The 27697-nt window shown below is 38.4% G+C and overlaps 3 protein-coding genes across 3 annotated transcripts in view; 1 reads left to right on the top strand and 2 right to left on the bottom strand.

Annotated features, from left to right (window-relative positions):
• trrap (transformation/transcription domain-associated protein) overlaps positions 1-6134 on the bottom strand; it is a 79768-nt gene extending 73634 nt beyond the window's left edge. Inside the window, exons 1-10 of the mRNA XM_053341282.1 lie at positions 5960-6134; positions 5186-5235; positions 4767-4877; positions 4509-4613; positions 3982-4065; positions 3520-3576; positions 3250-3375; positions 1890-1967; positions 1514-1602; positions 786-882 (exon numbers count right to left, since the gene is read on the bottom strand). Of these exons, the coding sequence (XP_053197257.1) occupies positions 786-882; positions 1514-1602; positions 1890-1967; positions 3250-3375; positions 3520-3576; positions 3982-4065; positions 4509-4613; positions 4767-4877; positions 5186-5235; positions 5960-6059 (897 nt within the window). The 5' untranslated portion in view covers positions 6060-6134. The remainder of the gene's footprint in view (positions 1-785; positions 883-1513; positions 1603-1889; positions 1968-3249; positions 3376-3519; positions 3577-3981; positions 4066-4508; positions 4614-4766; positions 4878-5185; positions 5236-5959) is intronic.
• A 6135-nt stretch (positions 6135-12269) lies between these two features.
• Positions 12270-16740, top strand: nptx2b (neuronal pentraxin IIb). Its single transcript, XM_053341585.1, has 5 exons — positions 12270-12710; positions 13416-13635; positions 14178-14422; positions 14506-14685; positions 16510-16740. The coding sequence occupies exons 1-5, from the start codon at positions 12270-12272 to the stop codon at positions 16738-16740; spliced, it is 1317 nt and encodes a 438-aa protein (XP_053197560.1).
• Positions 16741-21197: 4457 nt separating this feature from the next.
• Positions 21198-26376, bottom strand: tmem130 (transmembrane protein 130). The gene is made up of 7 exons (XM_053341112.1): positions 26280-26376; positions 25701-25872; positions 25466-25611; positions 24947-25031; positions 24634-24836; positions 22256-22362; positions 21198-21720 (listed from the first exon to the last, which is right to left on the bottom strand). Exons 1-7 carry the CDS (start codon positions 26374-26376, stop codon positions 21580-21582), a joined length of 951 nt encoding a protein of 316 aa, XP_053197087.1. The 3' UTR covers positions 21198-21579.
• Positions 26377-27697: the final 1321 nt, after the last annotated feature.

Here is a 27697-nt window from a genome sequence, read left to right as displayed (position 1 = left end):
TGGTTTAAGATTGTCAAGACATCATACGTTTAAATCCACTTTACTTTCGCCCTTTTTTCATTCCAACTTTTACTCTGTACTAATATTAATAATTGTAGTTGTTTTTATTTTTAAATCAAAAAGACCTTGCATCATATTTTGCACCACATTCCAATATCCGTTCATTAAATTTTGTTTCTGGACAGAAGTGTGTGTGTGTGTGTGTGTGTGTGTGTGTGTGTGTGTGTGTGTGTGTAGTGTGACAGGACAAAAACAACACTACACTAAATCTCATACTAATGAAATTCTTCTAGGTGAGTAAGAAGTTCTTTATTGTGGTATTATCAATATTTTTTATATTCGTGCCAATTGTTTGGGGTTTTGACAAAGCAGAAGTTGGAGATAGTTTCAGAAGAAGCTATTTCATGTTCATGTGAAGAACTAAAGTAAGTCTTAATTTATTTTTTCAAAGAGTGGGTTTTTATCTTTATTCTTTGCAGCTTTGCAATGTCTTCATTATCAGTGAGCACATTATATTATGCTCTGCTTCCTGCCAATCACCTGACACCCACAGGAAGAATAAAAACCCACCAGAAAACAATCCCTCAAAACATGTGCACTTCATTTATATACCTCTACATCTTTTTATTTTAGGGATCTGTGCTAGAAGTTACTGCTAAGTTGCATCAGCGTAGCATATATGGTAAAATGTTGGTGGGAAAAAACATGCACAGACAAAAATCAAAGAGTTTTAACTCATTAAATCTATTGATTCAAAGTGGAAACACTCCATCAAACAGGTGTACCTGGTAGATTCGGATGATGTAGGCGAGAAATGACAGAGTCTTGATCTGCGCGGCGATGAAGTCTGCATACAGCTCCTTGTTATAAAGTTTGTGTTGCCTGCGAAAGAAATAGCACAATTTACATACAAAAGCCATTTAGCGCCAACAAAGACATTAATGCTGGTGTATTCTTGTGGTAGGTGGCAATTATAGAGTTTGAAATTTTCAATCTACACGAGTCAATTCAACATGGGTGACTTGTTTTGTGTTTGCGTCACAGCTTTTACTGCACGTCAGGATGAAACTGTCTCTTTACCTGCCGGAGACTACTAAGACTTTTTTTTTCTTTTCTAAATTAACTCTGCTCCATTTCCTTCCCGTTTGGAATGCTTAACACAACCCTCATCCCAACCCTGAGAGGTTTCACCTCCTGCTAAGCCAATTTCTACAATTTTAACTTTCCCAAATGGATTTTAACTCTGGCTTTGGCAGGCAAAGTGCCAAGGAACGCCATCAACAAACTTACTGCTAGGGAGGAAGGGCGAGGTGGAAAAAAAAAAAAAAATCAATTCTCTTAAAACATGCCGAAACTCATTTCGAAGGCTGTAAAGTGAAAATGAAATTTGTTAAAGGCACACTCTAACTCCTATTTGAGACACGCTGGCACAGCCCGCATGCATGAGCGTGCCCAGACATATTAAAACACACACACACACACACACACACACACACACACAGATGCATCTTACCTGGCTTGTGGGGACACCTGCAGCATGATGGTGTTCATGATGAGGGGCACAAACTCCGACACCACGTTGTGAATGTTCAGCTTATACAGCTGAAGGGACAACACAGATCCTCAGTAAATGAAAAAAACTCACCTCATTTTAATAAACACACACACACACACACATTATCACAGCTGAAGGGTATCATTTCCTTTCCTTGACTTCTTATATAAACTTTAAGGGGAAAACATGCTACAACTTGCACAACCCCAATTATCTAAAACTGCAAATATTTGAAATAAATGCTGATTTCATTTCCACTCCTGCTGTCAGTAAAGGGTAAAGGTAAAAAAAAAAAAAAAAAAAAAAAAAAAGACAGGTGGGGTAATTCTCTTACCTGATACATCAGCACCACTATGATGGGCAGCTCTGCCAGAACCTTGAGAGACAACGACCCCCGTGGGATGATGGTGTGCTAGAGGAAGAAACAAAGAACAACATAATGAGGACGACTGTAATGACAGAGTGCTGGTCGGTCCACTCCTACATTATATTTTGATTTCAGACTGTCAAAAAAAATCATCTTCAGTAGAGCACCAACTTCCTCAATGAGACCCAGCATCACGTTCAACTTACAAAAAAAAAAAAAAAAAGAAAAAAAAAAAAAAGTGCTTTGGTGTTAAAACTTTTAATTCATCTGCTGACGGCTGTTTATTAAACCTCATTAACATTCTTTTAACCTTATTACAAACCCTCACTGACTGTAATCTGAATGTCCTCTGCTTGGAATACAATTAAGTAGTATGGCAGCATGGCTTGTTTGCTACTTGGCTGAAGTTACATATGAAATCTCTAGTCACATCACTTGAAGGCCAGCCCCTCCTGTAAGACCACCTGCCCCTACTGAAAGAAACAAATTATGTTTACTCATGTTATTTACCTAAATTATGTGTATTTGTTTCATTTAAGTGTGAGAGTATCTACTGTGTCACGCTAGTTCCTCTCTTCTCCGCCGCCCACCCCTCTCAACAAAACCGCCCCCCCACACGGTGCAGAGACAATCAAGGAGGAAAAGCTGCACAGTTGTTGGATGTCAGGATGTGAATTTATCATTGCACATTCTTCCAAAGGCTCAATAACATTACTTTCATTGGTGGCCATCGCAATTTCCTGGTGAGTTTTACCCAGAGACCTGGTTTTACCTACCTACAGTACTCTATGATCTGTTATCTGTGGTTGGCCTTGGCGTGCATTACTCAGAAAACAATCAGCCGATCAGAAATGAGGGGCAATGACCAGGCACAAAACTGCCCGATTCAGGCTGAGTGAGACAGAGGGGCTGCATTCATGGACAGCTGGAACTATGTGTTTTTTTGACTATGAAATGTTTCAAATGTTTGTAAATGGACCACAAAAAGTAAAATGTTAAACTCTGAATGAGGCAGAATATGACCTCTTTAAAAATATATCCTTCTGTGTATTTGGGCATCATGTCTCTGAGCCTTGATTCACACATTTACCGTCACAATATCAGCTTTCTATATATTTACAGATTCTTCAGTGGTCAATGATAATAATTACATATTCACTGCCCTGTTTCACATGGAATTAATGCTGCTGAACAAGCGTATAATGTTGGGGTTTTATGGATTTTCTATTTGAGAATAACTGTCACCTCTCCTGTCACTCTGCTAACAGCGCACTACTACCATCCAGTGGTGACACACAGTAGTGGAAAAGCATGTTTTTCAGCTTACCGTTCGTGTTTCGCTGTCTTCCCTCTCTGGTGCAGTCTTAACCAACACTGAGGTGATCATTCCCACCATTTCTGGGGAGGGAACTGTGTTCTCTGCTATCACCTGCGGGTTCTCGAAGTACCTGGCCTGGTGGGAGCAGTGAGAAGAAGTGGTTTGAAAGAGGAAAACGGAGAGGATTCGGTGTTACCAGTGAAAAGCTCAATCAAATCATTACCAAACATTTCTTCACTGCATTGCAAAGCCACCTGCTGCTGATGAGGTTGTACTTACCACAACTTTAGGAAGGTCTTTATAAATCTGCTTCACAAAGTCCAGAAAGTGATGAATCTAAAGAGAAGATTATAGAGAACATTTGAATGTAAGGAACTCAATTGAGGAAAAGTTCAAATATTTTTCTTTTTAATAAAGTATAACAGGAAGATGATTATTTCTCTCTGTGTCACTTTATTATTAATTTTGTTTAGTTTAACCAAAGGGGGAAAATCATATCTATTTACTAGTGCTGTGTAATTTTTATTCAATAACATTTTTAATGATCTTCATTATGTGAACTTGACTACATTCATTCATCTGCACAGGAACACAGTATTGGAAACACAATCTGACTGATTTTTCTATCAAGTCACTCAATCTTAACAGCATGCTAAGAATTTCTCAAGCTGAGAACAGCTCTATCAATATCACACCATGAACTCAAGGGCAATTTCAAAGCAATAAAGCCGAGATTCTCACCTCCTGAGAGATTGGAGGGCGGAACTGTTTGTGCAGCTCGATAATAATGCGAAGGCATATCAGCACATTCTCCTCACTTTCAATCTGGAGAGAAGAAGAAACATTAACATTAAACGGCAGTGCAACGACTACAGTCTGTATGCAATAACTGCATATGTTATTTCTTTTGCACAGTTCTTACAGTGAGTTGTACATTTCAAACATCACCAGCAATTGTCTCAGTTTTCACATCTAATGAACCCCTCTCATTTTATTAATTCTTTGAAATTGTCTACTAAAGAATAAAACTATCACAGCCGCAGGGAACATTTGCCAGAATTTGGCAGATGGTTCATTTTAATTTCTCCACCACTTTATGTGCATTTACTAAGTTTTGGTAACTGATTAGCTGATGAAACTTGAGGCAAATATCAACTATAGCAATAAAAAAAAATACTCACAATACATTTTTTAAATTAACTGAATGATGCAAAAGTATGAAGAGTACAGCGTGCTTCTGTTAAGTTGCAGGAGAACGGGACTCTTACCTCCAGGAATCGGAACATCACAGACAGGATGTTCTTCGTGTGTGGGCGAAGGTGTTCGTTTGTTGGGATGCGGTGGATGATTTCCAGTACCAGTTTCCTCAGTTGCTGTCAAACATTGATCAAATTTTTAAAGCTAAGAATCGAACAAAAAACATTTCCACAAACCCCAAATCAAAGGAGAATTTGACTACACTGTATTAGAAGTAGGATAACAGTGTAAGTTTAAGGATAAAACAAGTGTCGGAGGAGGCTGCATACCTGTGTGGGTTTTTCTTGAAGGAACTGCACCTCTCCATCTTGAAGAAATGTGAGGAAACGAGGGATGATGTGTTCCAAGAAGGTGGAGTATTGAGGCGAAGATGTCACATTCTGAAATTGATAAATAAATAGAATAAAAAATATATTTCACGCCATGAAGAAACTCAGTGTACCCTGTGTCATGTTTCAGTGCTGTGCAACATTTTATTCATGTGTTTTTTTTTTTCTTTGATGTGGCAAGTTTATTTAAATCAATGTTTTTTTTAGTTTTAGTGACAACTTTAAAAAAAAAAAAACTTTGGAGAGTTACTCTTTAGTGGGATCCATAAAAGCTCTTAAAAACACATCATAATCCATCAGCAGAGACAGAAGGAAATGAATCCCCTCCATTACACACTCTGAACATTCATCAAACTCACCTCAAAGTTCTCGCTGACCTCCTGCATCATCTTGAGCTTCGTTTCATCAGCTGGAAGTTGAAGGACACCGTGTCACTATTAATCACAGCTGCTAATGATACAGTTTCACTTTTCGCCGCCATCTCTGTGTGCTCAGCAGGGGCTCTCAGATCTTATCAGTTTTACTTTCAGCGCCCAGTTTGATCAAAAAGGTACATCAGGAGACACACTCGCATTCACACTCACACACACACACAGACAAGCTCTCTCCCACACACACGTACCTTTTGACTGGACTAAAGCATATCGCTCTCATCACATCGCCCATGCTTGACACAGATGACTAATGTTTATCATTTAATAGGCACAAAACTAAAGAGTTTAAAGCTCTGGCAAGAAGTGTGTACGAATACATCTCTAATGTGATGTGTTTTTTCATTTACTCTTACACTAACCTTTAAACACACACATATTTAAACTGATGATTGACAGTAATTGACACCCAAAGGGGATATGATGCACTCACACAAGTCTGTTCATGCAATATCAGCATTAAAACAAATTAAGGAAGCAAAACATGTAGTGGAGGTTACAGCATATCATCTTTGGGTGTCACATTATTGCTTGAGGAAACTTTTTGGGTTAACACCAAACCCCTGATAAAGTGTATCCAATTCACTGCCTCTTGTGCTATACATCAACTTCTATGTAAAACCTAAATTTGATGCTGTGAATGCGATCATGTTATTTACAATTGATCTGGCATTGCATACAGTTTAAGATGTATGAACTTACGTGTGTTGGCGTCTGTGAGTGCTGCCACAAACTGCAGGTACTTCTTCATCAGTGTGGTCTGGTCGACCACCGTGGGGCTCGGAGCGGGCACGAAGGCCATGGTGGCAGCTGGGACACACTGAGCTGCAGAGGGGGAAACGGGGGCAGATCTCAGTGTGATCTCATGCCCACTGCACAAATCTCAGTGTGATCTCATGAACGCTGCACAAACGAAATAGAAGAAATGAGACTTCAAAAGGTTGGTACAGACAGCAATGCAAAGAGTTTAATATAAATGATGAAACTGAAGTCATGTTCACTGAATATTTCAGCAATAATCAATGCTGTTGAAGAAAAGCTAGAGTTTGATAAATAAACCGGGAGCAGACTCCCAAACAACATGCCTCTGATACCCAGCGGGCGCATAATGATGACATCATTACAAGCGTCAGCTAGCACAATTTTTGTACACTTTGGCATAATTTGTCAATTAAATATTAAATTTTTGGCATCAAATGTGAGCACTTCTATCATCTAGAGGCCTTACACGCTTGTTCATCCGCGCCACAAGCCACAAAAGTCACGTATGAGGTAAATATTGCAGATCACATTCGGTGCTGTTAGCTAAAAAGCTAACTTAGCTTTCCTAAAAGAAAGAAAGCGCTCGTGCACCCCTGCCTTTAAACTATATGGGAGAAAATAAACACAGACGAAAGGCAGAGAGCTCTTTTTGTCTTTAAAACCCGTTCAAACACCACATGCACACACGAGGCTGTGAAAAGCGCCTAATATGTCGCCAAAAATGATGAAAATAAGCAAACCATTGCACTTACCCAGCGCCGCAGACAGGAAACTACCGCTCTGTAGCTGCCGCGCTACTGCTCAGATGCGTGATATCCCTCCGCTTATTGCGTACAATACTTTCCCTTTTAAATATAAATATACAGTACAATTGTTTGTTTGTGTTAGATTTAATGCAAATAATCTATACAAGCGATGTCCAAGTCTGTGAAAATAAAGGGATTTAATAATTAAAGCGTTTATTCTAGTGCCAGCGGAAGGACATCGTGTAAAAACTAGTGGATGTAAGACCATCGTTTTCGATGGTCTTCTAGCTTGCTGGGACTGTCAGCAAAGGAGGTAACTTTGCAGGTAACTGCGCGCGGTTGCTGCGGCGGCTGCTGGGCATCACTTTTATATTTTATGTAAAATATAGTAAGTAAAGTTCTGTTGATAATACAAATATGTTTTCTAGACTAACTAAAACTTTATCATGGGATTTAAATCATGTTTTAAGCCATAAAATACACTAATAATTTGTGTCTGATGTTTTTCCCCACAAAAATCTAAATAGTGGTTAGGGTTAGGGTTAGGGTTAGTCAAAAAAATCTTTAAAATCCATCTACTTCTCCCTTAATGAGAAATGTACCTTTTGTTCCCAGCTACTTTACTGTTTAAGTCAATTTTCAGTGTACAGTATGTGCACTGTAGGCTTCAAGTTTCCACATATGATTTTACATATGCCTGCATATGGATGCAGTAAACTCAGGTGAACACAGAAAAATGTTCCCCTCACAGGTGAATGAAAAACAGCCTTGTGTCAAACATAGCATATACATCATTCTCCAGAGTGAATGGGGGCCTTTAAAGTTGCCATGACAACTCCGGAGGTTTGGCCTGAAGTTGTTTCATTAACATTATACAGGGTTTGAGGGTATATGTTCTAATTAATGATGAATTAAAATAAATTAAATGTACTAGAGGTTAACATGCCATTAGCAGAACAAATGTGGGATACCAGGTTGTGAAAAATCCTGTTTGCTGTTGTTTCTCCTCTTCATTGATAAAGGCTATTGGGTCAAAAAAAGAAATGCAGCTACACATTTTAACAATTATTAATACTGGATCATGACTTTGTCATTTTCTAATAAGCCAACAACTCTGCAGTTACAGATATTAGTCATTAATTAAATTAATTCAGTCTGTTGTTGTAATTTTAATAAATTGTTCAATTCATTTTGGTCCAGATGGACTGCAATTCTTTTCCAGAAGATCCAAAGTCAAATGATTCAGTGGAATGAAAAAATGAAAGAGCTAAAAACTCAATGTAAGTGTCATGCTGGAGGAGAATAAACACCAAGTACAGATTTATTTTACACCAACAACCCAACAGGTTGTCATATCAGTGTGTTTTCTTTTTTACCACAAGATGGCAGCCCACTGTAGCAGACAGCAGGTCTGTGAACTCTTCACATTCTGACACTGTAAATGTTATAAGTGAAACCAACCTGATGCCAACCCTTTATGAATAACAAGACACCAGAGAATGTATTTCATCACTTGAAACGAAGTCCAGCACAGGCCGTGTGACCCCTTCAAACAACACAGCTAATGAAGTTGGCACAAAGTGTTGCAAATGTTACACTTCCACATCGTTTTTCTTATCTGATGCTTGTATAAACACCTGTGTTTTGGGGAGGGGACATAGGAAAGGAAATTGCTCTCATATCTTGATCTTCAGAGATTATTTTTAATAACTGAGGCGTTCATAAGACTGGGACAGTGCTAGAGGATGAATGTGCATCATTTAGTAGAGGTGCTGTGGGTGTTTTGTTGATGTATTATAAGCAGTGGTACTATTAGTAGTAGTAATACTACTCAAGACACTACACCATAATTAGATGACTATGTGGATGGACAATCTGTTTTTGCTTGTTTTTCATGTCTTTAATTTATCTGTTCTTGTTTACTAATGTGAGAAATCGTCCAATTTGAGAACATAGTTGCTGGAAATGTATATTTAATGCTGGCCCTTTTAGTTTTCATGAATCCTCTGGCCTGTATCCTTTCCTGATCGGTCAAATAAGCAAATCCATTTCAAATCAGAGCATATCACCTTTTAGGTCATTTTCATCTTCATTGTCACCAGTTGCTGTCATGTCAGCTGTTACGGTCATTCTTTTTCTGTGACTCAGAAATGTACGTGTGCGTATCTGTCCGCAAAGCTCCAGATTCTGCTTGTTTCAACAGCTTTGTAAGTAATGAAGTCTCATTGAAAGATACTCATTATTTATCTTGCCCAATCTATCAAGCCTGTCTCCTGCCCACATGCTTAGCTAATGGATTTTAATTCAGAATTCTCCCCTCCACAGCCTCCTCCTTCCACAGAGTAAACCCACTGGCAAAAGACAGCAGAATGAGATATTCTTTTCACTAAATGTCACACATAATGTAAGAAATAATTTGACGTGTAATATGACATTCTCATTCTCTTTGGCGCTCTCTGTTCCCTGAGTAATAACTATCTGCTAAAAGATGTTTGTCTCTGGCTTATTGCGTTGTCCTGCTTGTTTCATTAGTGGGTTCTCTTTTTTTCTCTCTCTGACAGGGGCTGAGGGACGGGGGGGAGCAGATGACACAATGGTTCTCCAGCTTTCCAAAACCACTCATCTGTCCATTAGATCTGTGTTTTGCCAGTGCACCGCTGTGGATGCTGATGTCCCCTGCATTATTTCTCATATAGAAAGAAGTGCACTTTCCTTGAGACTGAGTCTGAATCATCAACAATACCCTGAAAATCTATTCATGTGTCGAAAGCTCACTTGCACATGCACTCTTTTTGTCCGCATGCGCTGCTAAGGCCTGCATGATGACAGGAGATGTTCTCTATGAATCAGGCAGATGAACAGTTTTGTAAAAGACCTGGTTGTTATTGAACATTTTCATTTTATAATGAGCATGTTGTTCCCAATCTAATTAAATAGATTTTTCCATTTTCCACACAGGAGCTGTTTGAGCAGCTGGAGTTTAGTTGGACTATCAGGTAGCTTTTGTCATTGTCACCTGCATGGTAACAAGAAAATAGGTGTGATGTCAGAGTGAAATATTCTGTTTAACTGAGGGAAGCACAGCCTGTCAGCAATGAAGGTAATTGGTTTGCACAGGATTCGCAAAAGCTACCAAATACTGTGTATAGAGAGTTGGAGGTGTTGATGGTCAGTCACAGCAGCCAGATGCCAGTCACTTTCTTTTTTACTTACTTTCTTTCTTTCTTCCTTTCCTTTTCTTACACATTTTTTCATGTGCTGTTTCTATTTATTTACTTTATGTTTTAGTTTTAATGTTGTATTGTATAAATAGAAATGTATGACCACAATAAATGGTACAGGCAAAAATGTTGTTCTTTTCCAGATGTGAAACCATATATTCGGACAGCATGCATGAAGGAAATCCTCCACAGTTTCAAAAGTCTCATATTGTTAAACTTAACTTTGCCTTAGAAATTATTGTTCTTCTTCTAGACACACATCAATAAGGTTTTTTTTTTATCTCACCATAGCACAGAAACAGCAATTATCAAAGTTGTGAATGACCTGCATGACCATGACATTTCACAAGCAAGGTTATGAAAATGGTTTGGCCTATCCTAGTTTTAAACTGGTTCATAACCTACTTATAGGACAGGCAGTTCTTTGTTTCAATTGGAGACCAAGCGAGTATTATGTGTGGAGTATCCCAAGGTTCCATTCTATATGCTCACAGAAATCGCTTATCCTCTAGAGGGTCGTTGGGGCCAATCCGGATAGGTTCTCTGGATAGGTTGCCAGTCCATCACAGGGCTAACATAGGGTAGATGAACAACCATTCACACCTATGTGCAATTTAGAGTGACTGATTAACCTAAGTTGCATGTGGGAGGAAGCCACACAGGCATGGGGAGAACATCTCCAGAAGGTCCCCAGCTGGCCAGGGGGTTCAAACCCAGAACCCTCTTGCTGTGAAGTGTCAGTGTTAACCACTACACCACTACACCACCATGCCGCTCACACACTCGTATATGTTACACAGAAACACAAAATAAACTACAATTATTATGCAGATGATTCACAACTGTACATAACCCTGTCTCCTGATGATCTATGACCATAAATTGATAATATGGATGTCAAAGAATGTCTTACAACTGAACAGAGACTAAACAGAAATACTCATTTTTTTGTGCAGCAGCTCAGAGACAGAAAATTGCAGCTCGTCTCAGTAATCATAAATAGCAATCTTAAGTGTAAGAGCCATATCAGTCTTATTACAAGATCAGCCTTCTATCATCTAAAAGCATTTCAAACCTAAGTGGCTTTCTATTGCAATCAGACTCTGATAAACTAATCCATGCATTTATTTTAAAAAAGTACACTACTAGACTATTGTAATCCCACACTGTAACAGCTTGTAAGGAAAAGCATAATAGGTCCTCTTTAAAGCAAGAAATGGAACAATGTGTACTTTGTGAATTTGTTGTTACTTTGTCATAGAAATGTCTGATTGACTCTGTGATTTGGAGCACTGTTGGAAAACATGCTCAAAGCACAGTGGTATGTCTTCCAGCCTGCACACCGGGCTTTATTGACCTTTCATAGCCAGGCAGGCAGCTGTTGCTAATTGTTTACCACCACATCCTGTTTCTTCACCACTTGGTTTATTGAGACTCCCCTGCATTAAAAATGATGTGTCATGTTTCCGTCAGCTAGGAAAAATGGCCTGAATGCTTATATTTTGTAACTTTTAAAAAAATCTATTCATACATGACAGGTATAGATAAGTATAGGCCTAAAGACTTGATTGCATATCTGACCTTAGTGAACTTATCAAATGATTTGGTCCTGTTGTATTCAGTGTCAATTTATTATCTAGGCATTGTTTACATACAAACATACACATGCCTCACTCATTCAGGGCATATGAATTAAATTACTACATTTCTAATTTCTAAATTACTAGAAAAGAAAAGAAGAAACATTTATCACAGTATGCTTGAGAATAAATGTTAGACCGTGAAATTATACCAAGATTCACCAAAATTAGATTTTATGGACCCCTTTATAATTGTCTGCCATTGCTTTATTAACTACCCAACTAGATAAATAAATGTTTGACGCAGCTGACTAGTGACGTCAACTTACTACAACCAATCCAGGCGCTTCTAGAGACACCTTTTTTAATAATCCTCTTTCCTAAGTGGAGCTGTCCGATCAGTACCACACTGTGCGCTCTGCTTGCGCCAGGAATAGTCCCGGTAACCAAGCCACATTAACCGGGCTTACGGTGACTGACTCACCCTTGATGGGATTTCCAGCTCAGACTTTCCATTATATTGTGTGCTTGACATGGCGCTCTTTGTAGATAGTAGTTATTCGTGATGTTTTGTGGGTAAACCACCACGGAGAGGGGTGTGCTTTTACGCACTGAACTTGAGATCGGATTCCGTTAGAGAGAGTTAAAGCTTTTGTGTTTTGTTTTTCACTTTTCACCCTCCTTTTCCGTAAACACCGTAGCTATGTTTTCACTCTTGTATGGATTGATATGTTTTTGTGCGCTGGGCTGCAATCAACAGGCGAGCGGCCAGGTAGACGATGGGAAGCGGTACATCTGCCGGGCAATACCCCTCAGCGGGGACACCAGCTGCCCAGTGACATTGTTACCCGAACTAAACGCCGGGAGCCAAGAAGAAGAGCTCAGAAACACTGTCATGCAGCTACGGGAGACAATTCTACAGCAAAAAGAAACCATGTCCAAACAATTAGGTACCATCAACGAGCTGACCACCAAACTGTCCCTCTGCGCATCAGCCACCGACGATAGGAAGTACGAAAAAGGGGGTTCATGGGGGAAAGAAAAGCAAAACACAATGGGAGATGTTCCCAGAGATCCAAACGACACCATTGATAATCTTGGAAAAACAATGCAGGGGCTCAAGGACCGGTTGGAGAACCTGGAGGTAAGGCAGATTCAAATCGCTCAAAGTCCTATAACCATGTGCCAAAGCCACGCGTAAAATACAGATTAATTCTCAATACGGATGTACAGGATTATGATACAGTGTCGATTTACAACTCAGCAGTACAGTACATCTCACTTCTTAGAATTAGACAGCCTGTCATACAGATAGTGGGAAAGAGATTAATTGTGTAATTGGCCAGCTTCAGCTTCCAATTCACAGGGTTTATGTGGGATTATGTGACGTTTTTATTAGTATTCACATTTTTTATTTGTTTATTCATATGTTTTCATTTTTTACTAAATAAAGATGAGTTGTCTGATCAACTACAGTGCTTTAAAAAGCTTCAATTATACTATCCTGACAGTCCTGAAGTGACTGACAATATGTATTCGTAGTAATTCTTACTCTCCATTTTGTGTCTCTCAGGCATGCTGCTGTTTATTGCCACACAATTGCCTAATAGATTTATCTTGTGAAATATTAATAGGATTATACAACTGACCAGATATATCACACAGTAGATCAAAAATGTTGTCTACTTTTTACAACTTCTCCCATAATGAATGCTGAAACTATTTGTATGCCTGTCAGACTGAGTGACTTGTTGTAACAGTTATGTACTTGAGTCTCTCATGAGTGTCACTGTCCCTGATTACTTTTGTGTGCTTCCTGCTCATGTGGCCTATGTCCATACTTCCTTAGCAACAGCAGATGCGGGCCAATATATCTGGCGCCTCGTTCCCCAGTGACCTGCGTGACCTGCTCCAACGTCGTCTTGGGGAACTGGAGAAACAGCTATTGAAGAAAGTCAGCAACCTAGAGGAGGAGAAGAGTATGTTGTCCAATGCCACAGCCGCATACAGGCTGAAGACAGAGAGCACGTTGAACGCCCTGGTGGATAGGATCAGTGAGCTGGAGAAAGGTACGGGAAAACACTGGGACTAAGTGTCTGTTCATCCAACAGCTGCGACACGGCCAGATTTACTTAATCAGATAAAGTCAAGATGAAATATTGTTCTGAGATGATTAGGTAACTCACTTGAAATAAGTCATGTAGCACTAAGTAAGGCACATACAGCCTGTTAGACAAGAGAGTGAAAAGAATATAAAATGGTACATGGGGCTGCACAGATGGAGAAAGCACATAAAGCATGAAACCGAATGTACATGTACTACACTAATGGAGTGGAAGCTGAGGAAGTCACTCAGAGAAATAAAGGAGTTGAGAGGACTTGATGAATAACAGAAGGTGGAATAAGGATGGCACACATGCACATTTTTACACAAAAGAGCATCTGCTTGTGATATGTTGCAGCTTTTTTAGAACTTGACTGTCTTAAAATGGAGGTGATACTGCATGCTGTTTCCTCACTTTCATTTTCCCAGCAGCAATTAAAAAGTTCAAGAAAAGACACAACCACTCACCTTTCTGTACCTCTTCTCTCTCTGCCCTTCTCATTACAGGAGGAGGAGACTTAAAGTCCCCTGAGCAGTTTAAGCTGTCCCTCCCTCAGCGTACCAACTATCTGTATGGCCGCATCACCAAGAGCCTTCCAGAGATGTATGCGTTCACACTCTGCATGTGGATCAAGTCCAGCACCACTCCTGGCATAGGGACTCCCTTCTCTTACGGTGTGCCGGGGCAAGCGAATGAGATAGTGCTGATAGAATGGGGCAATAACCCAATCGAGCTCCTCATCAACGACAAGGTTAGTTGTGTCTCACTCTCAAAATGAAGAAGGCAAAATTAAAGTTTAAAGCCACAACCAAGTACAGTGTATTTTAACTTCAGGTTGCCCAGTTGCCCTTGGAGGTACGGGATGGAAGGTGGCACCACATCTGCATCTCGTGGACCACACGGGATGGCCAGTGGGATGCTTACCAAGATGGGGAGAAGAGGGGAACTGGTGAAAACCTGGCGGCCTGGCATCCCATCAAACCTGGTGGAGTCATCATCCTGGGGCAGGAGCAGGTCAGGATGTGTAGCATGTCCCAAAATGTCAGAGGAAACTAACGATTGTATTTGGCATATGTCTGTATCTGTTGATTTAGTTATTGCCCTGCCTCTTTCGTCAAGATCAAAGTCAACAGTCACTTACCTGGAATTACATCACCAATGTTTCTTTCTTCATTTTTCTTTCATCAACTGTTTCATACAGCATGTCAAGTGATTCCACTAATAAGCAACATTATTTATAGAGCACCTGTGCAAAACAAGAACATCAACTAGGTCTAAAGCAGCAAGTAATAAAATGGAAGAAGGTTATCTAAACAAAACAATTAACAAGACAACAGTTAATATATCACAGCACAAAGATACTCAGGTCTCCCATTTCACTAATCAGTGCATTATTAAAAATGCCAGAATTGAGAGATGAGATGCATCAGTCTATTAAGTTCTGCAGAAATCAAATCAACAAATCAACAGTGTTTGAGACTGTTATTAAAGGGAACTTTGTGTTTTTATCTACTAAATGATACCATTTGTTCTGACAGTGTGCCTCAGAGATGGCAAAGCCAGTCTGTTGTCAGTCAACTCACCACAGTGGTCCAGATGGAAATATTGCAATAACCATTGGATAAATTGTCGTGAAAGGTTGTACAGACATTCATGGTGCCTTGAAGATTAAACCTACAGATTTAGATGATCCTCTAATTTTGGTCAACTTTTTCAACCCATTATACTCTTTAATACTTCCAGGCCTCAATTTACAAATAGCATCCATACTCTTCAAAATTTTCTTTCAAACTTTGTATGAACTTATGTCATAATGGAAATGAAAGAGAGAAACCTCCAAACCCCTACTATTTAAACTCCTCATACTCATATATTTACGTAGCAACTTTGCTAATTAGAAAATGTTAGCGTGCTACAGTGCAAGACTAAGATGGACTAAGATGGTTACTCATACATTTACATAGCAACTTTGCTAATTAGAAAATGTTAGCATGCTACAGTGCAAGACTAAGATGGACTAAGATGGTTACTCAAACATTTACATAGCAACCTTGCTAATTAGAAAATGTTAGCATGCTACAGTGCAAGACTAAGATGGTTAAGAAACATCACACCTGCTAAACATAAGCATGTTAGCTTGCTGACATTAGTATTTAGCTCAAAGCATCACTGTGCCTCACAGAGCAGCTAGCACCTAAAAATTATTATCCTGTAGTACAGTTGAAGAGCTAAACTGAAAGGCTACAAAGTTTTCAGGCGTAACTTGCACTCATACTTGAAAGTCCAACTGCATAATACACAGTGCATGATGCATCCACACCAAACACCAAGTTCCCTCTTGTGATTTTTCTCACTAAAAAGACTGTAACTATAGAAGATTTCCACTTCTTTTCAGACAACTGGAGACTCATATTATCTTTAGATAAACTTTTAATTACATTTCTGCTCAGAACGAGGACTTTGGATTTTGTCCCCCATATCATCCTCATAACCGTATGTGGAGGGAATCTAACAGCCAGTATGAACAGCTGAAAAATGTCAAACTATCCTTTACACAACTAAATGCAATTTTGAAAAGGGCAAAATGAAGTAATGAGATATAATTTCCAGAAGTGTCATCACAATACTTTCTTTTGCATATGAGATATGTAAAGACATTAAGAGAAAGATTAATGTCAAAACAAAGCAATAACACACATTAAACCCAAAGGTTTAATGACCAGTCCATCTATAGTCCCACAGACTGCCTCCTCCACCTCAGAAAGTGAATTACCTTTGATAGTGTTGTTATTGTTGATGCTGTTTAAATTTACATACTACTGTTTATGGTCCTTACAGGATGTCGTGGGCGGCCGCTTTGACGCTGGACAGGCTTTCGTGGGCGAGCTTAGTCAGGTAAACATATGGGACCGCATTCTGAAGCCGGTCGAGATCCAGTCTATGGCCAACTGTACATCCTACATGCCTGGTAATGTGGTCTCGTGGCTAGTGAGCAATGTGGAAGTCTTCGGTAGGGGGGCTTTCAAAAAGCCTCTGGAGGTATGTCAGGAGCGGCTGCCCAATGCTTGAAAACTGTGTATCTGCCTCATTTAATTAGCTCTTGTTTCCATCTGTTCAGCTTGTTTTTGTGTTTTTTATTGTCTGCTCTTAACTGTAAAGCAGTTTATGAAAAATGTGTTGGCAAAGTATGGCACATACACGTGATAGTTGTAAACATTTTGACAATCAGATGTGTAGCATTGAATGTGAAAATACACTTAAGTGCAAATTGTGATGTGGAGTCTTCACATCAACGCCATCATTGACTGGTTGGCATTTTATTTCTAGCTGCAGAGAGCTAACATGTCTTTCTCTACCATGATTAAGATGCTTAACTCCTTCAGTACACCCACCATGTTGAAAAGGTGCCCTCAGGTATTATTGCTATGACATAAGACCAACCTTATTCCCACACAGTCTACCCATGCCCCTCCTTCCACACTCTAAAGCTTTGAAGTAAGGAAAATCCACTGTATTCCGGCATAGACTCACGCATGCTCCGCTACTACTACAAATACGTTGAGGTCCAGACTAGCTGACAGTTTGGCGTCGACATGTGAGCCGGTGTTTGCGTGCTGTGTGGGAGTAAGTAAGAGGAAAGATTAAAGGTCTGGCTAATGTTATGTCTATTCCTTAATTAGGGAATTGGCTTAAAGCCAACATCAATCTAACCTCCTATCTTTGAGTTGGCTGGTAGTTGGAGCTTGTGCACAACTGCATTAAAAACTGGATTTTTGGGTAGAAGTACAAATATCCATTTGGAGTTTGTTAACAAAAGCTTCACCTTTTATTCTTAGCATGCAGACCTGATACCAGTGATCAGTCTATCACAGTGCTTTTTTGTTGCCTTTTCAATTTGAACAACACCTCTTTACTGAAGAATCATGTTGAAAACGTGTTCATAGCTGCAATGTTGTGAAATACTTTTACTCGTGATTCGTAATATTGTTACAGTGTGATTGTTGAACCAAGCATCAGCAGAGAAATGTAACAGAGTAGCTCACCGATCGAAACTCTCTGAGCATCTATTTTGAATGTACTTGTTGTACACTAATAATCATTTTTAAGTGTACTAGCCTACTTCAGTGTGTGTCCAGGAAACTTGTTATGTAGCTTTTTATGTGATGTTCACACAGTTAATTTAACTGTTGATAGAATATTTATCAGGCAACGTCCACCATGTCATGTGGCCTTCAAATGAAGACAAAAGTGCCATTAAATGTTTTCTAAGTGTTGAAAAATGATTTGCTTTGCAAACTGTGGAAATAAATAACTACTGCTGAAATTAATTAACAAATGTTTGCAGTTTATTTGTCATTTTGCACCTCTTTAAATTACGTATTGATCAACAAATTTACACACACTTTTTGACTTTATTGGTATTCAAGTGTCATCTACAATAATTCAGGTTTACCTAAGACGTTCAGTTAATCTGTGGTAGCTTTTTGTTAAGCATATGGCAGATTGACACCAGTGTAAAATCACCTGGCCACTCTTGTTAGCATTAACTGTCAAGCTGGTGAGGCGACACAGTAGTGACATGAGTAGTTAATAACACGGGCTGAGCAGGATTTTTCACCTCCGATAGTCTGCAACAGGTGTTCTGGGTGGCATTAACGTCGCTTAACAGATGAGAGAAGTTGAAAGGTCAGTGGTGACATCACAGACACACTCCCTCAGACAAAGCAACTCCTTCCAACCACTCACTACTTGGGAAACATCTCGAGTAGAGCTAAAACGTTTTTTAATACCAATATGCTTGATATTACTGGATATGGTTATATGTATAACATTTCTAAGCGCCATTTAAATCCAGAGTAAATAAATCCTACATGGTTATCAGCTCTTTAAAAGCAAAATGAGCCTCTTTACCTGTTAAATAAAGTAAAAACATTGGGTTATATTTTGTCTTTAAAAGTAACTGTCAAACAATCAAATAAATAAAAAGAGTAAAGTAGATTTTTCAGACAGTTTTTATATAAACTGTTAAATGCACCTCTTCGATATTTGAAACAATATGTAAAATGATGTTGACACTGGTCTGTTATATAAAAAAACATTATACAATATGGGTCTCTGGAGACAGGAATAGGGTTTTGTTGTTGCAGCCTCTTCTGTGAAGTTGTCTGATTAAACTGTACGATATCAATCCACACAGACTGTTTTTCAGGTGGCCTCGTCTGAGGGTAGAATCAACACAGCTTGAATGTCATAGTATGATAAAGTTCTTTGTTATCCTCATTTCAGATGATGTTCTATATATCACAACCTATTATATGGGCCAAAAGAAAAGAAGCAATAATGTAAAAGTCTCCATTCAGCTGTTCAGAGCTGAATTTAATCAATAACAGTCATGGAAGTGGAAATGAAAACGTCCAAGGCCAGTCCACATCTGTTTGTACTCATCAGTCTGTGTTTTGTGTCTGATTTTACAAGCTGGATAAAAGAATTGAGAAAAAAATTGGTTGGTGAATAGTTGGGTTATGTCATTAAGTAATGATTTATTAAAATGATAGAAGCAATACAAAGAAGACATAACCTCCAAAAAAAAAAAATGCTAAAACTTTAAAACAAGTCATGGTGACAAACACAAATTTAATAAAAATACAAAATAACAAGGTTGAAAATGATGAAATCTAGTTTCAGACTAAGGACCAGTTGATTTGGGGGTGCCTTGTGCAAATGGGGACAAGACTGGTGTCCTCAATTGGGAAAAATATGATTTTTGGGTCAGTGGATAGGGTTAGGAAAATGAATGTGAATGAAGTCTAAGGTGGCCATGGTCTGGTGTGTGTATGGTGTATGAAAAGGCTCATATTTGCTAACAAGTTTGAATATTGGTTGATTTGAAAAGACATGCTTCTAATATAAGAAGGTTATTTAAGCCTTTTCTGGCCATTTCAACCCAATCAGTAGCCTAGAAAATAGATCTAACACATCAGTAATCAACTTACGTGACCAAGTAAAGGTTCTCCAACATGTCTTGTATTTGTCTCAGTTGAGTGTCTGGTTTTGATTTCAGCACCTGCCCACCAATACCAAATGATAGACTATATAGACAGGTTCTTGAGACGTTTAAGCCTCTACCAACAGTGGATCGATAAAGACTTTAAACACTGCACAGCTCAAGGTCATTGAAGATGGAGGTGAGGTATTTATCTTCCCACCTGCAGCTCCACGCAGCACCTCTGACAGCTGCCATTCATCAGGAGACTGACAATTAATAATGTTGTGACATCTCTAACAGAGGACAAGCTGTCATTAAACACCATCAAGGTAATAAAAGGCATAAAAATAATCTGAATGACGTAAGCGCAGTTGGTAAAGAATCATGGGTATTGTTCCGTACAGGGAGTAATCATTTGCCATCCCATAGGCCCACATGATAAATCCTAATGACCTCAATGATCTGACTTTTCCTGTAGTGCCATGGGTCAAAATGTGCAGAGAAACTTCTCAATATCTACAAGTTGGACTGGCACAAATCTGTTCACAGACGTTCATGATTCATATGACCAAATACCCATCAGTCTGATTATGTGACCCCATACCAAGCCTTGGGGTGGGTGGAGACAGATATCCAACCCTTACCATTTATGGCAATTTTACTGCTACACCAGTACAGAAGGGGGCGCCATGCTTCCCTGTTGTTAAATTCTATCCCACTTTAACCAGCAAGGGGAACTTTAACTAAAATGGTGACCATGGTAAACATAATACCTAGCTTTGCTTCAGTATGCTAGCTTTGTCATTGTGAGCGTGCTAGGACACTGCGGTATTCATCCCACACCACCACAGTGCCTACAGCCTCACAGAGCCACTAACCTTGCTTTAATCTTGTTAAATATGCTGATAACAAAACTGAGGGTGAACAGGTCCGCCCCATTCAACATATCTAGGCCACAAAAATGCAGTTGTATACAATTCATAATTGATTAAAACTTTAGATGGGGGAATTTGATTAAAACCTACACAGTTATGATCAAATCTCCTCCTCCTGCAGATGATCCAGTTTCCATAAGACTCTTCTTATCTTAACTACTGTGTTGTGTATCCAACAGGCTTGAAATCAACAGCCTTCTCTAGTACACAGCCTCCTCCCTCTTAACATTTCAGCTATCCAATAAAACCCCCTTTCACTCTCTGTAGTTTAATGAATAGCATATAAAAGCGATAGTGGCAGTGTTTTCTGTGTTATGTCCCCACTGCTGCACATGTATGTTAAACTGGCCAATAGGCCTTTCTTTAAATGCACAAAAACTCAAATGTGCAATTTTGCGTCCTCTTACCAACAACCAAAACAGACCTTAGTTATTACATTAGCACTGCAAGCACAACTTTTACAAAGGGAACATATGTTTTATTCTTTTTCTGGAAAGCAAAAGCAAAGCACATGTATATGAATGTGGGAAAGAAAATCATAAATAAGTGAGTGTGTCTGATCTGTTTTCAGCAAGCTTACACAGTCATTGTTTAAACATGGCCTTCACTTGAGCTATTAATTTATTATGAGTTCATTTGAATGTCAGCCTAAGCGTTTTGACTCAATAATTGATCACTATCACCTCAATTATGGAAAATACAGAAGGTACTTGACCTGCTAGCTCACTGAATATACATAACTAACACATTCATTTCAAAAGGTGTGAGCATAGCAAGACTAAACACATGTACATACATATAAAGGCACTGTTTATACACTGCAAATGTGATTTATTAAAATGCCTTATCAAGCTATTTATTGTGCAATGATCTGATTTAGCTATATACATCTACATCATGGAAAATGAGTATTGCTATTACTTCTGTAAGTTGTACCTCTGTACATAATTGTACATGTTCTTCTACCAAACACAAATAATGTGATGGTTAAGAGGAGTATTGAGTCCCATACTGAAAGAGGAGCGGCTCTTTCTCTTCTCTGTCCACATTGGAGAAGTTAAAATAAATACTGCTTTGACCATCAGAGTCTTGGTTCTTCAGAAATATAGCATTTCCGGAAGCTGCAATCTGCAAAATGACATATATTCAGATGATAAGTCAGTCCGTTACAGAATGTCTATCAGGATCAAAACTGCTTTTAGAAAAGACAGACATAGCCACAAACCATGAAAAAAAGGATAATACAGTATGTTTAAATCTCACACACACAGAGACAGGCTGTTGCTCAACGTGTACTTTAATTCTAGGCACAGACAGCCTCCTTGTGGTCATAATCTGCATCAAAGGATAATCACTGATACTCGTGATGTACTGAGGGATAGGATTAGAGCTAAAAACAAACATGTGGCAAAACTAATCATTTAACACTTAGCAATAGGATATCATAATAATGTCAATCATTGTCAATATCACTTTTTGACATACAACTTTTCCCACTTGATATCATGACAAAAATAGCACACATACAGTACATAAGCCTACACTGAACACAGTTGGACTTAAATACTCACCACATTTTAACCTTAAGAATATTTGACATTTGCAAGGAGAGGTTATTCATATCGTAAGTTGTCACTATAAGATTTTGCAAGACGTTCAATACCTGTGAACTGCTTTGATTACGAGGACGGCAGGCGATGACTGTGATGAAAGAGAAGGTGGCGACAAGAATGGCAGCACATGACAGGATGAAGAACATGTGGGTGTTAGCTGTAATTAACAGAAAACAATGTGTCACTTGTAGTGAGTACGAGCCTTTTACAATCAAAGTCAGTATTGAACATTTGAACAGTGATTTCTTCATTTGGTGTTTTCCAAACTGAAACAAAGAAACTATTTAGTGCCTTCAAACTTTAATGTTTTGAGTTAAAGGGATAATCATGTTGAGACAGATGAATGACAATTTTCTGGATGGATTCATTTCTTCTCAATTGATAGGAAATGTAATTTGGTGTTTGGTATAATTTGGTGTTTGAATGCTCTATAGTTCTTTAAAGTATAGTACATGTAAAAGTAAAGGTAATGTAAATTAAAGTGTGTAAATCATCATGTCTGCATCTCATCTTAGTGTCTGGGACCACATGAAGGCAGAAATTATATTTGAATTATAACGTTGTGGTCCAGCTGCTGCTCCACCACTTTGTTAAGTAGTAGTTATGGCTCATGCAGGTAAAAGCTGTTTCTATAGTCTTTTGTTTGGCTTTAGACACTGTTTAGTATGTGACTGTGAGAGGCTGCCAGTTAAAAAACTCCCTAAAGGGCAATTACACAGGTCAAGTATTGCTCAAATGTTTTGCTTTTATGAGTTTCCTCAGAGAAAAAGCTGCTTCCCAGCAAGTAAGAACTAACTGACACTGAAAGCTCGTTATTATGAGTTTCAATTTGATCATAACTTCAGTTAGATCTCAGCGACAGTGAATCAATTGAGCACAGTGGACATGTGCTGGCCAGTCAGATCAGTCTCCTCTGATAAGCTTGGATTCCTCCATTTTCACTGTTCCCTTCTCTGTCTGTGGAACTAACACAGTTAAATGGCACATGTTAAGTTTTATCTGAAACATCTCATGACACAGCACAGCTTCTCTTACTTTCTCAGTTCTTTTTGATTGTGTAAAACTTACACATTCTACAGATGGTGAGACAGAAAACATACATTAGACTGTTGAATTAAAAAAAGCCAGAAAGTCTACACACTGAAGTCTTTATAAATCAAAGAGAGCCTTGCAAATGGTCATAAAATTGTTCATTGATTGATATTTAATTGGACATTTTACCAGAGAACTCATTTTAAATAATAACCAGACCAAATTATAGAAAGAAATGATTTACAAAGACTTCACTGGATGACAAAAAGATAATAAAAACTAAAAATAGATTTTCAAAAAGTCCAACAGATTTTACATAGATACATCTTACTGCAACTTACTGCTTAATGCGTAGATGCATTAATAAATTGAAATTAATTCAATTTTATGATGCAATTAATTATTAAAATAAAGTGTAAAATATATACATATAATAGGTCTAGGTCATTGATATAAACTGCTTCTAAAGTAAAAAAAATGCATTACATTGTATTTTTGCACTACGGTATTATACATCATATTAAACTCATATTCTGATTAATATAGAGTTGTGCACAGAGTAAGCAACCTCAAGTGTGTAGACTTATCCCATATAAGAGCAGCACCAGCTTAAGTTTTTTTTAAAAAAGGAAGCCATGAGACTTTGTATGCCATCAGTAGAAAACATTCATCTTGTAGCACAACAATGTAAACTCTTAAAAAGTTGCAAATCTAAAAGTCAAAATGAAAGTACTGTGTTCTGCTCTAGATGAAAAAGTGAAGGCCTCTTGACCAATAGGGAGTCCTAAACCTGTCACAGTGGTTCACGGCATAATGTCATTATGTCACATGGGAGTCGTTAAATGACGTGGATCAAGGTGTTAATCCATGTAAAACAATCAAAGGACGTTGGTCCAGGCATTGTGCTACTGATTTGATCTGATGTGTTTACTCTTCTGTGTTGGATCAAACATTAATGAAAGAGCTGTGTGTTTTCATCTGAATAAAACCTACAAATAATCACTGAAAATGCCTGGATCTCACCAAACCAGTCAGTAGAACTGATGAAGCTGAATGAGTGAAGCTGAACAACTACAATCAGGTCCTGTGCTGTGGATAAATTGGCTAAATCTACACTGAACCTTGTTGCGTAACTTGATGACAGTGCATTTTTGAGATTATATAATGTGTTTTTGGATGTTTTCATAGCTCTAAAAGGGCCAAGAATGTCCTAAACCTCCAAAGAAAATAACTTAAGTTGGAGTTTCAAGATATTCATACAGACACAATAATATGCCATAAATCATACCAGAGACAATTATTACTCTCTCATTACCTAAGTGTCTGTCTCTCTATATCTCTTTGTCATGGAAAGCAGCCTGTTGGCCTGCAGGTATTTGTGTATGTGCCCACTCACTTTTTTTCCTGACGTAGAGGCTAATGGAGGTCTGCAACTTGCTGATGTCATTGCGGACGCTGATGTCCAGGCAGTGGACGCCAGGAGAGGTGAAAGTGTGGTTCAGTCGTAGGGTGTTTTCATACAGCATGGTCAGTGTGCAGGCCCCCGACTTGTCCGGCACACAGTTGGGCAGGAAACGCCAGCACACCCACATGGGAGGGCTAGAGACATACACAGAGATTTTTTTTTTTTTTTGGATAAAGCAACACTTTAATCTATTCCCTGAATGAAGATAAATGACAAGAGAATAAATAAACCAAATGCAGCTCACCTTCCATCGACATGAAAAGACAAACTGGTGTTTTGTGACATCTCATAATCTGAAGGTCCCTTCAGCTCGATGTGTTTGATGGCATCTGCAATTCAGTTTCAGTCATTCATTTCATTTCTTACATGGATTAGTTTAGAAACAACTTTCCTTCTATAAGAATCGTAAAAATACAACATGTACTTTTATACAAATCCAGTTCATTTTGAATTGAACAGCTACTTACAGATATGGGAGATCATTTCACAATATAAAAATCTATTTTTTGCAGGATTTTCTTGGATTAAATTAAGATCCTCTCTAAATTACAGCATGTTCTGCCTATTTATGCTTTATTATAATGGCATTCTCTGAAATTGCACTTGGAAGCTGTGATATTACCTCACCTCATCATTCTAGCTTCAAGAAAATCAAGGTGTAAGACTAAATATGAAACTTTGAGAAATAGTAAACTGTAAATTAACAATGTAAAATATTTTCTCTTATCTAATTTGTTATGTTTAGTAATGTAACACTACAAACCAAGCACTTTAACATCCATGGAGTAGTCCCCAGTGATTGGAGGTGTGTATTTTGTCACATTGACTGCTACTTTCAGCCGCAGAGTGTAGTTCCCCGAATTAGAGTAATGATACCGGACAACTGGCTCAGTCCCCTGGATCACCTCCCTGTATTACATGAAGATCAGAAGGAGTATAAATGATACAGGAAAGCATTCAAACCTTTATGAAGAATGATTTAATGAAAAATGGCGTACCCGTTCCCCAAGTCCCATGTATAGGTGAACTTTGCTGTGCTGAAATTCTTTTGGGGATCAAAGAGTTCAAACAGTGTCTCTGTGGGAACTTCTGAGGCCAGTTCTCCTGTGTCTCTAACATAGGTGGAATTCCCCTCAGTCTGATAGAAAACCAACTTCCCAGCAATGTTTTCTGTTTAAAAGAGAGAATATACCTTACTACGAAGCCTCTGGAAAGTATAAATACACAAATGAAATGCTGAAGGACATACCCAAATCTGTCAAAGGGTCTGTAGTCTTTGCCACACCCAGAGGAGCCAGCAGGAGAAGTGTCAAGATCTGTGCCACCCTTTTACTGTAAGCATACATCCCAAAGTTTAAAAGAGATTGAAGAAATGTCAAAAGTCTTAGATAGATTATGGTTTTACCTTTCCATATCCGCTGGTCCTCTTACTGGAGATCACTGGAGGACCTCAAGTAGAAAAAATAAAGGAATCAGAGTGGTCGGACATTAGGGATGAAGAGGTGCTGTGGTTCCTTCTGACTGCTTGTGAGATTCAGAGCGCGCAGATGAGAGCTGGAAAGGCTTGAAATTGTCACCATGCGTTTCAATCATGTGCCTGCATGAGGAACAACAACCAGCTTTTAAGGGGGGGGCAAAGTCCTGGGTCACATTCCTGGCGGCGATGTGGGACATCTTGTCAGATGTGACAAGCTTTATGTATGTGTTTCTTTGAAACATAAATTAGACCTAACAGGCTAATTTGGTGGAGTCATAAGTTTTAGTTCACTACAGGAAAAATCCACACGGTGGTGCTAATAGCCCAAGAATTACACAACCAGCAGTTACTGGGATTGCTCTAAAATTATGAAAATACCAGATTGATAAACTGAACTAATGTCAAATGCAGCTTAAGCAGGATACACAGGTAAATATGGATAATTAAAATAGAATTAATTAGATCATTTCTGACAAGTCTATATTCAGGTGTGAGAGTAAGAGTCAGCATAATTTTCCCTCCTTGTCTCTCTCATACACATACAGGACAGAACATGTGCATATGTAATATAAATGATACATTTGACAGTAGTCAGTATTTAAGATGTTTCAGAACATACACAAAATCATAAAAATGGATTAAATAGAGAAGGGCCATTTTATGGAGGGATTCTGAGTCAAACAAAGGCTCATGAGAAGCATATACAATAGAGGCTTACAGCTATTTTTTGCCCTCAAATCCCCAACCACATCAATCTAGTGATACATAAACATGTTGCCACCATGATATGGGATGGGAGGACTGCAATATAAATATTTGCCTTGGTTTTATGTGAAATGTACATGATGCATACGGATAATGATACATTACATTGAAAAAGATGCAGGGTATGGAGTATTTAAAGCTTTTAAATTGATGGGTTACATCACCCCCATCAGGCCTTTGACAGTGTTGTTTTAAATGTCAGACCATAACACCATATGACTTTTCTTTTTAACTCTAGTCTATATGTGACATATTTGCTATATCATCTTTCAGTAGGAAAACAGCATTACACATGTGAAAACAAATGTATGTCCAAAAGAGAAAATATTTCAAACATAACATGTTATTGGCCTATTCATAATTTATGTGTACAAATACAGTATACCTGTGCAGTTCTGAGGTACCTGTACTTGATTATCATATTGTTTTACGCAATTGTGTCTGTTTGTCTGTGTTACTTCACAGTTTAAAATTTCACATACACAACATATTATAAGTAATAACATCATGTAACACTCACTGGCCACTTCATTGGAAACACCTGTACAATCTGATGAAATTAGTTTTAATTGTTGAAAATATTGACACACTTTTGATTTGGGTGAATTTTGAATTCAAGAATTCTACTTAAAACTTAGTATTTTTATACTCTAGTACTTTAAAGGCTCTGAATATATTTTTACACAACTGCATGGACTATTTTTATTAGTCTACAGTGCCCTCTTTAGGCCAATCAGAGCACTTTATATCAAA

This window comes from Scomber japonicus, chromosome 20, assembly GCF_027409825.1.
Source record: "Scomber japonicus isolate fScoJap1 chromosome 20, fScoJap1.pri, whole genome shotgun sequence".
Lineage (NCBI taxonomy): Eukaryota > Metazoa > Chordata > Actinopteri > Scombriformes > Scombridae > Scomber > Scomber japonicus.
The sequence above is the reverse complement of the archived record's forward strand: the minus strand, read 5'-3'. Positions and strand labels throughout refer to the sequence as shown.